General features: G+C 40.2%; 1 protein-coding gene across 1 annotated transcript; it reads left to right on the top strand.

Annotated features, from left to right (window-relative positions):
- The first annotated feature begins 2197 nt into the window (after positions 1–2197).
- LOC104580435 (complement C1q tumor necrosis factor-related protein 3) lies at positions 2198–16053 on the top strand. Its single transcript, XM_088531385.1, is given in 9 exon segments — positions 2198–2268; positions 2271–2427; positions 2429–2509; positions 3579–3588; positions 7811–7922; positions 10267–10421; positions 13168–13297; positions 14667–14766; positions 15880–16053. Coding segments are annotated over 9 exon segments (939 nt in total). The 5' UTR covers positions 2198–2234; the 3' UTR covers positions 16040–16053.
- The last annotated feature ends 483 nt before the right edge of the window (positions 16054–16536 follow it).

The raw sequence follows: 16536 nt of genomic DNA, 5'->3' as shown, positions 1-16536 counted from the left end.
AATAGAGCAAACTGCGATCTGCCTCCGTTCCAGGATTGTGCCTGAGATAATGGGCAGTGCAGCAACCAGTGGGTTTTGTGCACAAGGGGAGAAGCAGAGCTGGCAGCAGCCAACCTTCTGCTTGTGCTGCGGTGTCCCTGTCTGTGCATGCGGTGGCCATTGGGCTGGAAGAGGTGGCTGCCTTCCCTGCACCCCTGTTCGGTGGGAAATAACAGGTCCATGCTGATCACCTCACGGGCACCTGTGCCCTGGGCATACATGCTCAGGCTGAGCATTTCTCACACCTTCCACTGCCATCCTCGGCCAGCGTCTGCTCCTCTGCAGATGTGACTTGCCCTGGTGTCTCCCGTGGAAAGGACTGGGATGTAAAGCAGACAGCGCTTTCTCCCCAGTGTTCAGCTAGCATACGTTAGTCATCTGTTCCTGCATCTGCAAGGGCTTGAACAGCCTTCAAACCTCTAATATCCCTTCTGTGGCTCATCTTAAATGCAAAGCAAGGCAGAGAGACAGCCAGAGCTCCTTTGCAGATCCCTGCTGCTTGAACCTTTTTCTCCTTCCCTGGGGTAAAAAAGAGGGTTTTCTGTGACTTCCTGAGGATTAGCATGAGGTTTTATTTCTCCCAACATACACAGAGTCCCCAGGCAGGGGAGCAAGGAGGTGTCCGCGCTGGTCATGCTCTGCTGCAGAGCCTTTTGCTGCACTCAGGGCTTTTTACACCGCCAAATAACTCGGCTCCTCATTTCACTCCTGAGGCTTGGCCTCCTGGTTGGTCACATCTTGTTTTTTTCACAGGGTATGTTTTGGAGTGAACTGTTTTTTCTTCCCAAAATGAAGCCTAGGTGAGATTCGTGGATTGTTAGCTTTGGAGATTCCCTTCTGGATGGATTGGTGCTCCAACGCTATCCCGGTACACCAAGCCCCTGGTGTTCCCTCTTCCCTATGATCCTGCTCTGGGACATGCAACCATGCTCAGAAGAAAAGAAAAACACTGTAGCTGCAGCACAAACTTCACATTTCCTCAGACTCACTGAACAGAAAGGGGAAAAAAAAAAACAAAAAAAAAAAGAGGAGGAGGAGAGTAATTTAGGAGCGTCATCCAAATGCAATGCAGAGGGGTCATCCCTAATAACCTGAGTTTGTGTCAGTCCATCCCATTGCAGGGCTGGAAATCATCCCTGGGGGTTGATGCTGTTGCAACCTGTAGGTAAGTATTTCGTACAGGCTAGTGAGCTACTTGCTCTCAGGAGGCTGGTGGAGTGTGCAAGGCTATGGGCAAGCAATTGCAGAACGGTAGTCTGCAGTTGTGTCATTCTGGAGGATATTAGTGGGTGGGTAAAAATATTATAAGGATATTATTATACCTATATAATTTGATTCTTTTAGTATAAAATAAGCCCCCGGTAATTTATATTTACTTGGCAGCAAGGAAATAAAAGTTGGTTTGGCAATTGCATTTAACCAAACACTGGAAACTCAAGGGAAAAAAATATTGCCTAAGTTGAACTAATGCTGAGAAATGGGGCTCTGTGAATCTGAATTCAACCCAGTTTTTCAGAGCTGCTTACCCTGTCTCCTTCCACTGCTGGCCAACTGACAGAAATTCAATATTTTTATTTTACTGAATGAAAAGCATAGTCAGAAACAGCAATTGGGTCAATCATATGCAAAAGCTCCTCTTGTGCTTTTGTTTCCTAATTGCTCTTGGAAGAATTTTTGGACTGGGCTGATGCAGTTGTGTGTGTGAATTTCCTGGCAAATAAGGAAGGTGATTGTATCCAAAAGACATTTTAGAGTGTGAATTCACAACTTTTCCATGTCTAATCAAGGAACGTAAACCATTAGCCACATGTTCTCCATTTCCATCACATTTTTTCATACTTAAAAACATGCCAAAGAAAAGGTGCTACATTTTTAATGCCTCCAAATAGGAACCACGGGAGTCCTTTAAATGCTGTGGCCATTTTCAGCGTACAAATCAATTTTCCTTCTGGTGGTGAAGTGGTGAATAATGCCTGGTTTGTTTAAATAAGCATGACTGATTTTGGATGAAGGATCCTGTCAATTTGGCATTTTTCGTTTTATTTATTGCACACAACCGTATAAAACCTGGTACCAGTTTCAGTACCAGGCTTACTAGTGGAAAAGCTGGAAGGACCACATAGCTCCGGGTGCAGCAGAGAGGTTCTCCTTCTGCAAGACATTTGCTGGACTCCTGAGAAATCATTTTGAATAGCATGGCAGAGAAGGATTTCATCAGTTGGCATCTGCTGACTTATTTTTTCTTCCATTTTGCCTGTGTCAAGACAAATACATGGAGGTGAGCAGAAGATCTTATAAACCAGTAGCCAAAGTATTGCAAAGTCATCACCAGACTGCCCATAAAGGTTCCAGAAGCAGGGAAATATTGAAACAGCGGAGTCAACTTATAGTGGACTGTTGCTAATAGCACTTCTACAGACCAAAAAGTCCTGAGACCAGAGGTAGATGATGTAGAACTGACTATCTCAGAGTCCAGGTACTCTGAATTAATCTTCTAAAGATAATTTTAAAGCTAATGAGATTTCTTTCTTTTTTTTCTAAGATTATTACTGATATATTTATGAAATAAATTTTACTAAAGCTGTTTATTGCTCTGTGTCCTGCCAGGTTGTTTTATAGGATCTTTTAACAAACTGGTAGAACCAGCAGTGTTTCGGGACACTGTTACCAACATGCACAGCAGCCTTTTGTTTTGTCGAAACTATGATCCTATGCAACTGTATATTGTGATATAGAGTCTCTTAATTATTTCTGAGTATTTTTTTAATATATTACGTGTTGCAGATAGTTAGGGAACGGCGGCTGGAAGATATCGTGCTGTACGGAAAGATAGGGCCCCTAATAGCCAATAGTGTTTAGTCTATGGTGTAAGCAGACGGATGTGACGTTGTAAACCTAGCTATATAACACCTTGTTACCCATCAATAAACGCCATTTGCCGTCCACCACATTGGTGTCAACTAGCTGATGGCCCGAGTGGCTTGGGGGTGGTTGCCGTGCCGTCCCTGAACCAGGTCACTGCAGCCGTTTGAACTGCAACAATTACGATTTTATATTCTATTAATTCATTTGGTTGTGAAGGAAGTTATGGAATTTGCAGAGATATTTGAAAGGATTCAAATAGCAAAGAATAAACTTACTTGAAAATTATATGTAGAAAATATATTCTTTTGAGTTTGAGAAAGACAATGAATTTGTCAGTATTTGCAATTGTTATTCTAAGGAATAGCTTGAAAAAATAGGCACTAATGTTGCATTTGAGAGCCAAGTAGATTTAATAATGATATATATCAAATTGACTTTCAGTTTCAGTAGAAAAACATGTGGAATGAAATGTTTTTTAAATCAGCTGTAATGTCTGCTTTTTAAATTGGAGCTCTTTTTATGCCATTTACATGGCAATTTATATATTATAGTCATTAGCTCACAGAAAAGGGAAAATTGCATGATTTTTACATAAAATACCGCAATCATAAAGGTGAATTTTTGAAGGACAGAAGATGGTGCTTTTTCTAATTTTAGGCAAAACAAAATTCAAGTAAAGTTTTTGTTGATTGCTGCTTTTAAAAAAATATACCAATGTGTTTCGTTCCTATTTCTGATATAAATGATGGGACTCTCAAGTTTGTCTTTTTTTCATTTGCATTTTACAACTTTTTTAGAGCTAATCGTGATATTCCAAATTACAAAAATCAGGGACTTGCAGATGAACACTGAATAATCACCCACTTCATGATAAACATAAGGATTTTATTTTAGTACTATGCTAGGCTAAAGGAACTGAAACACTTCCAACTATAAGAATAGGTTTAATCCACCACTACATTCCCTGTAATTAAATTTTACAGTGAATTGTATTTTGGATTTCTTGTGCAGGAGTTATATATATACACACACATGTAAACAGTGTGAATAATCACACATATAGCCTGATGAGCCAGCTAGTGTATGTTTGTGTGTGTTCCTCTATTGCACAGAGACTTGTGCAGCTACATCCTACAGACCCTATAGTGGTGAAAGTTTAAAAAAAAAAAAAAAAAAGTTTAAAAAGACTTTAACATAATTTCAGATAATGCAGGATTTAATATAAAATGTTGATTTTGTTAAGGGTCAAATTGCCCTTCAGACACACAATGTCACTGCAGTCTCTGGGGTGCCTGTGTCTTTCATCAGACAATTCAGTGTTTGGAGCTGCCTGGTGGGCAAGGAGCTGTGATATTAAAACTGAGTCCTGCCAGCCCGAGTACAGTGGATGGCAGGTCATTTACCTGGCAGTCTCGTCCCTAGGAAGCAAACTTTGCTGGGGAAATGATGCCATTTTTGGCTTACTTAAATGAAATGGAGCATTAGCAGATGCACAACAAGGCTAATCCATCACAGAGTGGCTGATGCAATAGGTATTTTCTATCCTGAGACTCCCTGGGTTTCCAGGCAGACAGGGAGCAAAGGTGGCAAGGACGTGTTTTTACTTATCAAACCTCCCTTCTTGAGCTATCTGAAAGCTGTTTAGCAAATGTAACAGCTGCAAACATCCAGACTGTGTATGGAAAAGTTTAATCCCTAAAATCCCAACTTTCTTGATTATCTTAGCACTGGCTGGAGAATTTTGCCCTTTTGCTAAAGTGTTTTAAACATCACATTCACTATTGTGCCAAAGCCACAAGAGCATTTTGCTTTGCTGCACTGGATAAAAGACCAGTTTCCATTCTGCTGGTAAGTTCTGAAAAATATAATGTGCATTTCTCAAGAACAAGAACTCCCAACAAAATGAGGAAAGCCAGACATGCTCCTCTCTATTATGTTCTTACATCCTTCAAGTACCTCTCAACCTATTGGCCTTTTGCCCTGCATCTTAGTGGTTTGTTTATTCCTTTGCAAAAGAAGGGTCATTGGGACCACAGAGACATGTTGGTTTTCTCACAGCACAGGAGCCAAGGGCAGTGGATGCACAGTGCACTCTTTTCTATATTGTGTTAGGCAATTTAAACAGAAACCCAGAAAATTAACCAGGAAGTGGAAAGAGGTCTGGTTCTCCAATTCTGATTGCATCACAAGTTTAAATTAAAGGAATTTTATAGGCCATCTGCTCCCTAGAACTGCCTCCTACCTGCTAAATCAAAGGAAGTTCAGCAAATATCCACGGTGCCCTCATTTCTAGGCTTTTATCTGAATTAGGATGTGGCAGATGCATTTCACAAGCTTCTAAATCATATTCCTGTTCTGGAGAGCATTGTGAAAGATTCATTGCGCAATAAAATTTGTGCTGATTGCTGCATAGGATCCCTTTGGCAAGTAGGCTGCAATTAATTTTTATGTCCCATTTGAGTGTAATTTTATATTAGGCACAGATTTTTACTTTAAATGTACTTTTCACAAAGAAGTCCTCTGTTTTTAGAGATTAGAAAATTATACTGAATATCCATTGTTCTTGGCAAGTGATCGTGAATATTTTTTCCTCCTAGTCAAAGGATTAGTAAAGGTAATAAGTCAATATTACCTCACAACTTGCATAAGTAGTTATTTTGAAGGCAGTGGAACTGTTCTAATACAACCAAACTGGCAGGACTTGCCTGCTTTCACATGTAATAACCTGTTGAGATGTCAGAGAGATAATGTCAAATAAGTCATGTTCGGTACTAGCATCTATTTTACAACAATGTTGCTGGTTAGCTAAAAATGTTGTTTGGGATTGCAGAGTGCTGGCTAAGGAAACAAGTGCTACCTCTGCAGAGAGCCTCGCACACTTGAATAAGACTTATTTTTGACACAAATAATCCACTTTGCTGGACTCATGCATTTCCTTACCTATAAGCCACAGTTGCAAGCATTTGGATATTTCTAGGCTGGCACTATTCATTTGCTCTGGACAGATGCTTCTGTAGTTGGTCTTCCCACTTCCCATGAATATCAAGCACCATCTGAAAAGCACTCAGAGATTTCCAGCTCCACACAACATTGAACATTAGCATTCCAGGAGGTACAAAACGTTTGAGTAATTCCAGTCCTGGAGCATTTGGCTCTCCTTCAAAGATGGAAAACTAGTGTAAAGCAGGGCTACTTCTTATCTCACATTAGGAAAGCTTTGACTAGTACATCTGGAGATTGTCAGTTTTATTCTAACAGCTGGGAGAGATGAGACAGAAAAAATGATGCAGATGGGTTCTCCAGGAACAGACAGTCCAGCAGATAGAAGTCTTTTTTTTTTTTTTTTTTTTTCTCATACAATATAGTTCTTATCTGGAATTAAGGTAGAAAGCAGAGGACTGACCAACAACCCATAACCCAAAGTCCTTCTGACCACTGGCAGTCGTTAATGTTTCTGTGCCTCTTTGAATATGAAATTCGCTTTCTGCGCTCTCCATTCAGCCTTTTCCCCCAAGGCAGCTCTGCTGTCACTGCTTCCAGCTGAACGGTGCATGTGTCCAATCCGTTGCATAAAAGTTCTTCTACAGCCATAAACATACATTCCAGAGCCTCTTGAAATTAATGATTTTGAGGGTGTGCTTGGAATCATTCAAAAGATGGGCACCAAGCCTCAATGTTTCAGATTAGGCCAGGTGGTGGCCTCAAGGGTAGGAATACAGTGCAGCTATATGTTCATTTAGCTATGCCCAGAGGACCAGGGGCTCATTTGCTGCAGTTAAACCAGTAGCTGTGCATTAGGAAAGGGTGACAAAGAACAACAGTGGAAAGAAAGGGAAGGAAGACAAATAGCAGAATGATCAGGAAAAAGTAGCAGTCCAATTGTGTGACTATTCCCCTGCAGAATTTAAGCACTGCAGATTTGTACCTCAGGATAATAGAAAAGAATTGCAGAGGAAGACCAACAAAGAAGGAAAAATGAAAAGGAGGTAGAAAAATAAAATAAAACCCAGGACCTCTACCTCAGCTGACCCACTGGAAAGCTTTGTAACTGCTAAATCAACATGATAGCCTAGTTATAAAATCTAACCAGAAGTGATTGAGAATCCTTTAGCCTAAATACAGTAATTTGGGAAAGGAAAGCAGTGAAATAGCAAACCACTATCAAACTATGATTATAGTAGCGAAACTGTGCATAATCAACTCATTTGTGCTGCTATACATTTCATCATATAAACAGGTTTTCATAGTTACATACCCACAAGTATGAATAATCAAATGTCCATAACACCATGTGTCATGGTCAGTTTGAGTTTTCTCATGTACCTTGGCACTTTGGTAGATTCTCTTAACTTTAGTAGTTTGCAAATGTGCTAGTTTGGGGTCATTTGCAGGTATTTGCTGCATGGACAATTTTGTACATCTCCTCCTGCCAATCCGACCTAGTTTTCTCCACGTTTAGCAGAAGACAGCTCACTGCCAAAGGCCAAAGGAAGGCCCTTGTTTCCTGACACTCATTGCACTTAGGCTTGTTTGTCAGCAAAGGGTCTTAGATGAAATTTGGGGTCAGGAAAAAGCAGGATAGGAACCTAACTGATATATCCACTTAACCTTCATTAGTCAGTATTATTTCATTTCCATATCCCCCATTTTTTAACACACCAGCTTATTTCTTCTTTTTATGTTCATCTAGCTCTCAGAACACTTGAAGAGCTTTTTCCTTAAATCTTCCAAAAATAAAATTTTTGGAAGAAGCCAAGTAGGGAGATTTCAGCCCAGATAAGAAGGGTTTTGAAAACTTACACAAATATATAAACTGAGACTATATAAAGAAGACCCTGTAACCGACACGTGTATGATTGATGCATTCCATGAATTAGTTATTTATAATTTATTTTTGTGCACTTAGCCCCCACAAACGGGACCACAAAATCCCGACTGCAGTACCTGCTGCCACGGCGATTTTGGAGTTCGACTCTACCAAGGGCCCCCAGGACCTCCCGGCTCCCCTGGGATGCCAGGTAAAGAGGTTCAGTTGATTCCTGATCAGTCTACTTACAGGCAATAAAGTCTTTTGAGAATGGTCTGAACATCACAAGATGGAGAGAGATTTGGAAACAGTTTTTTCTGTAATTTCAGGGAAGATAGGGGTCTAATACCAGTTAAACTCTAAAGTCTATGCCAGTGAAAAATGACTTGTTAATAAAATCCAGCTTTCAGAAAATCATGCTGAAAGTAGTCTTTTTGCATTTGGCCAAATTGTTCTCTCTTCTTAAACCTGCATGAAGTGTCCATTAAAGTCGGGATAACTTGTTCTCTGGGATTGATTATTGCTTTCATCATTGAATATCCAGCAATGCCAAATTGTGCTGAATTTAGGAGCTTTCCTATCTAGCCAAATTTTTACAGACACACACATGCTCTATTGTCTCATCTTGTTGTCTTCCATAATACAAAATAATTGATTTATTAAAAATGCACACAGAATAACAGGACACCTAAAAAAAAAAAAAAAAAAGGTATAATTTGATCAAGTAATTGCCATGTAAAAAGACAAACCTCCAGAAAGGAAAAAGATGGTATGTTGGTATAAGTAATATGGTGGATGCTTTCATTAAATGATCATTTCTAAAGCAGATGTGTAAAGTAAATGAACATGGCGTTGACGGACAGATTTGCCTCATCTTCCCAATCATTCCTCCTCTGTTGCTACAATAAAAATATTCTTTATTCTTCTGTCTCACAGATTTACTGACAGCTAACAGAGGTAACAGATAACCATTCACAAAAAACTGAAGCAGTCTTTCCTTAAGGTGGTTTTAGATACTATGAGAGAAACATTTTCCAGTAATGGGCACATCTGACACTTTTCTAAATGAAGCATTTAAAGAATTAGTTTCAGATTGCAAAATACTGAAATAAATTGCTACTCTGACATGTTTTGGTGTTAAGCATAATTAAGTATTAAGTATATTTGACATTAGACTGCCATGAGCTAGAATTTATTATTTCATGCATCAGTCCTTTATAAGAATAGCACGACCATTATAGATGTAGGAGAAATGTAACAGTGAGACCTCTTGTGCTGAAATACCGCTTTATGCATTAATAGAGTTGGCTTCTTAGCAGTGGGACAAAATTTTGGGTTATGCCCATACTTTTGGGGCTGCCAGTCAGGATACTGCAATGGTTGTATCTGGGCACAGCTTTGCCCTTCCCTACATAAGAGAATGTAACTCAGTCACACTCTTATGCTGCCAAAAGACACCACAAATGCTGTTCCACAGCACCCTTCTGCAGCCGGGAATTTCTCTGTCTCCTTCATCTGCTGCATTTTTTTTATCACTATGTGCCAAAGGGAAATAACAACAGCTGTGGTTCACTGATTGATTCAAATATTGCTTGCACGCTTCTGTTACAAACAGAAAGTGGTTCTTTTCATTTATATGAAGAATCATTCTTTTAATTTTTAAAGTCTATTGATTTCTCCACTTAAATAAAAATTAGTTTATTTACACCTATGATTTAGCTTCGTTATTGGATATCATGTTTTTTCTCAATACAAAAAAAATGAAGAATTACTTACTAAATTTGACCTCATTAATTCTTGCAAATTCATGATTACAGTAACTAACCACTTTGCATCAATGAAGAAGCAGAGCTGCATAGAATCTCATTTCAATTCAAGTAGAATTAGATCAAAGATTACATTAACTAATTCCCTTAGTAATTAATTTAAGATCGGGATCTTGCTTCAGGTAAGCATAATAATCATTCAGTTATTCTAGCCAGCTTTAAAATTTTGTCAGTCACAGACATTTGCTCAGTAATTTCCTCAGTAAACACCAGGAAGTAAGTAATAGCGTAGATGCAGAAATACCTTTTTACAATGAGACCTTTTCTATATAATCACTTCAGAAAAGCTTCATTATAGAATTTTTGTCTTTCTTTAAGTCTAGGAATGACCTATCAACCCTTCTAAGGTAACCTACACCCTGAGAATTTAGACCCTCAAATGTCTTTTAACTAGTTTAAGGTTACTGCCTTTCTCCATTTGCAAGACACATTTTGAAGATAGCAAAATATTCCTCCAAATTATCCTATGAGAGCAACAGGAAAAAAGATTTTATGGAGAAGGAAAAGCAGAAGCACCCACACAGGCTACCTGGACGTCCCACCAGGCAGCAAGCCTTTGCTTTCCCTGAGCTTTGTATCTGCTGAGATTTCTTCCTGCACAACTGCCTGGCGCTATAGCTACCAGCACGGGGACCCGAGCAACGCCAATGCAGAAGGAGGGTTAACTCTTACATACAGTTGCATCTCTTTTTGGAAACCTGCTCGTCAAAACCTTAACCCTCTTTTAAGGAAATCATGGAAACAACGGGAATAATGGAGCAACGGGCCAGGAGGGAGCCAAGGGTGAGAAAGGAGACAAAGGAGATATGGGACCAAGAGGAGAGCGCGGCCATCACGGACCCAAAGGGGAGAAGGGCTACCCTGGGATCCCCCCGGAGCTGCAGGTACAAGATCTCTGGCTCGTGCTGCCTGCAGCAGTGCTCCGGTTATGGAGTTTTCTCCTCTGAAAAGCTGTGCCTGATTACCGTAGGATACACTGTGGGATACTTGAGAAGCAAATCCATCTGTAACTGTATACACTACAGGGTGACACTTGTCAGGACTGAGTAATGTGCTCTGCCAGATCTTCCTGGAAAAGAAAGACACTGGGGCTTAGCCCTTCTTCAGAGTAAGAATCCAGCTGCAAAATGAGCAGGAAGAAGCATATACCATTCCCTTTTAGGGCAGAAAGCCAGTAACTGGATCATTAAAGGAGAGTAAAAGGGACCATAATTTTCCCATTAAGCTGTATCACATACATACCTCTGCACTTCCTAGGGCACGTGAGAAGAGCAAGGGCGTCACCCAGGCCCACTCTTCTGAGGTCTGCCAGGCCTTGGGAACTTTGCAGCAGCATTTGTATCCAAATCCTCACATATTGGATCAAAACCCTTGAGTGAAGTCCAGAGTCCTCAGGTTTTGAAAAATGCCCTCAGTAGCTACCTCTATTTTTAAATGCACCTTTAAAATGTTGCTCAGAACTACATGGGTTATTTTCATGCAGCTGCTATGAGGGAGAAGCAGGTATGTTCTGCTTGTGATTGAGCTATCTCAAAGCCAGGTGAACATGATAACATGGGTTCAGGCCCGAGCTGTCGCCTCTGCTAAGGGCTCGGGTATATTTGTTCAGGCTCACCACTGTGTTAACATGATTGCATAGCTTTGGGATTAGACCTTGTTCATCTCTTCAGAAAAGGCATGAAAATTAACACCAAAGTCACCAATAAACCAACATGTGTTTAATGTGGGAAAATTGCTTTGGATTTCTTGGCATTGTGTATATTTGAATACTCAGCCCTGGGTTGCATGGAGACGGGGTAATTGCATAGAATAAAATTCAGCCTGAAATTAATTTCCAAAAGTAATAGACTTCTGTGATAAAGCAGAATTATTTTAGTATTCTTAAAGAATTAACTAAGATTAGTGTTATAGCTGAATATCTTGAAAAACGTATTTGTTGTAATTTCATTCATCATAGATAGTTCTGCAATTTTAAAATGAGTTATCAGGTGTTTTTCCTAACAATAAGTTAACAGCACTGATTTATTTAAATACTGAATAATGAAAGATGATCAAAATACAAAGGCTCATATTGCAGTACTTGCTTTAAAGTAAAAATCTTTCACTATATTTAACAGATGTGCTTAAAAATTCTTCACACAGTAAAGCATAAAATTTCTTGTCAACATCATGCTTTAGAATTCTGGAGAAGGGATAGGGAGAGGAGGCAACTCCTTTGAATACGATATCATTAAGTACAGGATTATTTTGAAAAACATCTGTATCCATGTTGATCTGCTACTTCAAAATAGGACAGAGAGAAAAGACATCTTTTCAACTCTTCTGGTGAGTGCAAGCAAAGGAGTGTGGGCTCAAAGAGAATGCAAAATGGAATCTAGTCAAAAAGTAATAAATTCCATCAAGCTGCCATTGCAGCTGCTTTGCTTTAACACATGATGAATTTTGATGTGATCCTGGCTGAGAAGCAAGGAGTTTGCTGTTACGGTAAATGCATCCATGCAGGGATAAGGAAAATAAGCCCAGTCTTCAGCGCACATCTGGTGCTCCTCAGATTTCTTAGCAGATGGCTTATGATTTCCAGTGTTGGATCTGACTTAGCATTTGAATTTGCCTGTTTCAGTTTCATTCTTATTCAGATCTGAAATCAAAAGAAGGGAAGGGGCTGGGGTTTTTTTTTTTTTTTTTTTCCTATTTAATTCTTATGTAGTTGAAATCTCATGGAAAATGTCACTTTTGTGAGGGGTGGTAACAACTGTAACTGACCATTTTCCATCTAAGAAGTAGCAAGACAGAAATAAAACATCTGTCAAGCCCCCTCACGACCTCCAGGTGCAGTGTCTCTGTTTGTGTCACTGCTGTCAGTCAGCTGGGGGACCACAGCCTCTCAGACCAGATAACCCCTTTCCCTGCCTAGGCAGTTGGTTTTGCACAGCTTCCTACGAAACATTTTCCACAGACAATACCTCTCACTGCAAGAAGATGAATAGGGAGTTCTAATACAGTTTCTGCTTTTTTAGCTTCCCCTTTTGATCCCCACCACCTTCTATCTTGACTGAGAAATACAGAGCACATGGTAAGAGAAATAGTAGTGATAGATGAATCTCCATCACTTTACGTCTAGGACATCTTTAATAAAAATGCCTCATGCATCTCTGAAGGTAGTTAACAAAAACATTAATGTGTGTGAATTTTATCATGCATGATTTATTTCACACTTTCAGTTAAAAGCAATATCCAGCTTAAATGCACTGGGGAACATATAAAAGCTAATTAAATTATTTCTATGCAAAACACTGTACGTTTCAATACCACTTTTCTATTGCATCATTCTAGAGAGAATTTAAGATAAATAAAATCCAAAACTAAGGTCCTGACCTGCAAACACTTGCCTATACACTTACTTTTGCAGTCATGAATAGCGTAATTGAACCTAAGGAAGCTAGTTCTCTTCCAGTTTCCCTCAATGGGAGTTTTGTTACTGGAGTTTAATGACCTTGGATCAGGCCCTAGAAGAACATCTCTGTCAAGAAAATAAACAGACCACGAATAAGAGATGAAATTCTGTCGCCGATTCCTCCGTATTTGCACATTTCATGAATAACTGAATAAATACAAACTGCATTTGTGTAGGTTGCATTCATGGCTTCCATGGCTACTCACTTCAGTAACCAGAACAGTGGCATCATCTTCAGTAGTGTCGAAACCAACGTCGGGAATTTCTTTGATGTCATGACTGGTCGATTTGGAGCTCCAGTGAATGGTGAGTGTTTGCAAAACAAAATAATGCAATTCTGGGAGCTATTGGGAGGAGCAGAGCCAAAGGCAATGAGAAAATACTACTGCCTTTGCACAAGACACTGATGAGGCTCACGGGAATAGTCTATATAGCTCTTGCCTTCAGGAAAAATCAGACTGGAGAAGCAGCAAGCCAGGAGAAGGTTCCCCTGTGGGATCAGTGCTGGCTCCAAGGCAGGAGGAAGATTCATGGCCAGCGCTGAGGAGAGAGCAGGACCTCCCGCATTGAGACCTTAAGCACTTCTGTTGTCATGATGAGAGTGCCATGGTCGCACGCACCAGGGGCAGTTTCACAGTCATCTCCTCCTGCCTTCTGTCACTCCCGCTGTCCCTGCTTTCCTCTGCACCGTGAGCTGGGCCAGATGTGGCTAGAAACGAGGCATTACAGGGTTTCCTGAGCCATTTTTTTCTCTGTGTTGATCCCCCAGTTCACAAGGCTGTGGTGTAGGAGGAGCAATGGGGGATGGATGGCGATACGCCAAGAATAGGTCTAAGCAAAGCCTGAAATCACCTTCCTTCACTTGGTCCTTTTTACCTGCCCAATAATTTATTTCCTGCTGTGAAAAGTGACATTAGCACAAATGAAAGTCAGGCCTCCAAGTTTGCTGTGGCACTTGTCTTATGGACATTTAGGAGTATGTGATTTTCCTCACAGATGCCTCCCTTTGCAGTTAATGTATATGTGGGCGTTAAACTTTCACCCATAATGACTATGTCTTTGATATAAGATCTAAGCTCACAGCACTCAGAGCACTGCAGGGTCAGCGCTACAGACCTCACTGCTGAGGATCCAGAGGCTTTTCCTCCCTCCTGGGAGAGTCTCATAGACCTCGTGACACATACGTGGTTGTACTGAATAGCATTGCTAGTGCCTTCCAAAGGTCAGAAAAGGGATGGAAGGGCAGAGAGCAAAGGCAGTCTGTACGCACAGGGCATGATGTGGCAGGCTGCAAGGCTCATGCCCTGACCGACCCAGGACAGCGTCCAGGGCAGCTGTCCTGGAGACTGCCCTTTTGGGAATGGTTGGGAGCAGGAAGGCAAAGAGGGAAAGGCGAAAGAGGGGTCACTAGGCTCAGTCTCTGGGAAACTTCCATTTCGGAGAAAAGGAAGGGTGCTGCCATGTCTTTGGAATGGCATGCAGCTAAACCCTTGCCATATGCAGAATAAAAACGAGTCAGATTTTGACACACTGTAATAGGAAGTGAAATATCCACTGATAACAGGAAGGCAAATTTGGTCTTTGCTGTTAGGTTTTCTAAGGAAGAAGCACCAGCCTGTAGCATGAATACCTCCCTCTAGGAAGCCAACATGTTATAAATTTTAACCCTTTTCAGGAGTGTACTTCTTCACCTTCAATATGATGAAACACGAAGATGTGGAGGAAGTGTACGTGTACCTCATGCATAACGGCAATACCATTTTCGGCTTATACAGGTAAGTTGAGTGCCAAGCCTTTTTCACTGCAGAAGGCTTCTTTCTCACATTGCAAGAATTGTGAACTTGTTCCTTTTCTGAAGGAAATAGTTTTTTCACTAGGGTGAAAAAACAACAACAAAAAAAAAAACGAACAACAAAGAAACAGTACTTTATTTTGCCCTACTGAAACTGGAGATCATATCTGCCACAAAATCTTTTCCTAAAATTTAGTCTTGATCAGATGTTCCCTAAAGTTTGGGAAAGCAATGGGAATCAGGGTTGGAGTCCTGCAGTAACTAGCTGTTATTCTGTTAAAACATATTTCACCTCTATTTGGCCTATAAGGGAAAGGGAGTAACAAAGAGTTCAGCAATGTGATAACAGATCTTATCAAAGATTTTTAAAAAAGCAGGTTACTTTAAAAAACAGCATATAAACTGCCAAAGTCAGCAGTAAGTAACTGCAGGAGCCAGAAGCAAAGGTGCTCCATTTACTGGTTTTATCATTAACATATTTTGAATATTTTTTTTAACTGTTTGGGTTACTTGGGTTACTTGCCCAGCTATTTTTCCTGAAGCATTAATGAAAGAAAAGGCAAGTGGAAGAAAGGAAACCAACCCGCATGCAAAATCAGCAGGTTAGCCCAGATCTGGCAGACCTAAGTTCAAGCAAAGGACCTTAGGCTGGAGTCAGCCCTGGCTACTGGTAGCAGGGAGTGCAGGTGCTCAGCTTACATGAGACTCCTGACCTGTGGGCATGTAAAATTAGCTGGGGTGACTCCAAGAAAAAGAGCATAATGAAAAATCTTGAGTGTTGTGAAGAATTAACAGTTTCATTTTAAACAATAAATTTGTTCTGTTGCTCTGGATAAAACCTGAGCAAGTTAAACTTCAAGAATTTCAGAAGGGAATGAAATGATGCACTTCTTATTTAAGGTGCAAAATTTGACTAGGAGACCAAATGCACACAGATGCCAACATTTTTGAGTAAATCAGATAAAAAGTGTTAGTGAGCCTTGGAGGGAAATTTTGCTCAGGATAACAATGTGCTTTCTCGGATTTTTATTTTCAAGTTATTTGCTTGATCATTTTCAATAAAGAAAGAGCTGAGTTGTAAAATATTCCTCCTTAGCTATGAATCAAAAGGGAAAGCAGATACTTCAGGAAACAGCGCGGTGTTAAAGCTTGCCAAGGGTGATGAAGTCTGGCTGCGGATGGGAAACGGAGCCCTCCATGGGGACCATCAATGCTTCTCCACCTTTGCTGGGTTTCTTCTTTTTGAAAGAAAGTAAAAAAATTAAGGAAAAAAAAACAGAAAGGTAATCATCTGAGGAAGCTTCTTTTTTTTGAGCTGGTATTTTTCTCTGGACTACAGAATAGCAGACCAAGAAGGCTTGTTTTGATGCAGTGCGTTGCTATTTGTGTATCAGAGATGAGCTGAACACATTGGGTAGCTGGCACAATTGCAGATTCACAGGAGATAAATTGTCATCTAGGTTGCATCTAATGAACCATTAAATGTTGCTATTGCTCTCTCTTCACCAAAGCAACTGAAAAACAAAGGCAAAGGAGTTGAAAATGATTTAGAGAACAGTTTGTGCAGTTAATTTTGTCTCTAAATATACTTAAGTATATGTCAGGAAATGAACAATGGATTTTTGAGTTTTTTTTTTGTTTGTTTTTGGTTCTTTTTACATGTTCACCTAAGCTTGTATCATGGAAACAGGCCTGAAGGAGTTGTAAGTTCAGCTGAGAGCAGATTTAGAGGAAGAAGTTTTTAGTGGCCTAG

This window comes from Tinamus guttatus, unplaced genomic scaffold (assembly GCF_059628265.1).
Source record: "Tinamus guttatus ecotype Peru unplaced genomic scaffold, ASM5962826v1 Tinamus_guttatus_pri_ptg000414l, whole genome shotgun sequence".
Taxonomy (NCBI): Eukaryota; Metazoa; Chordata; class Aves; order Tinamiformes; family Tinamidae; genus Tinamus; species Tinamus guttatus.
The sequence above is the reverse complement of the archived record's forward strand: the minus strand, read 5'-3'. Positions and strand labels throughout refer to the sequence as shown.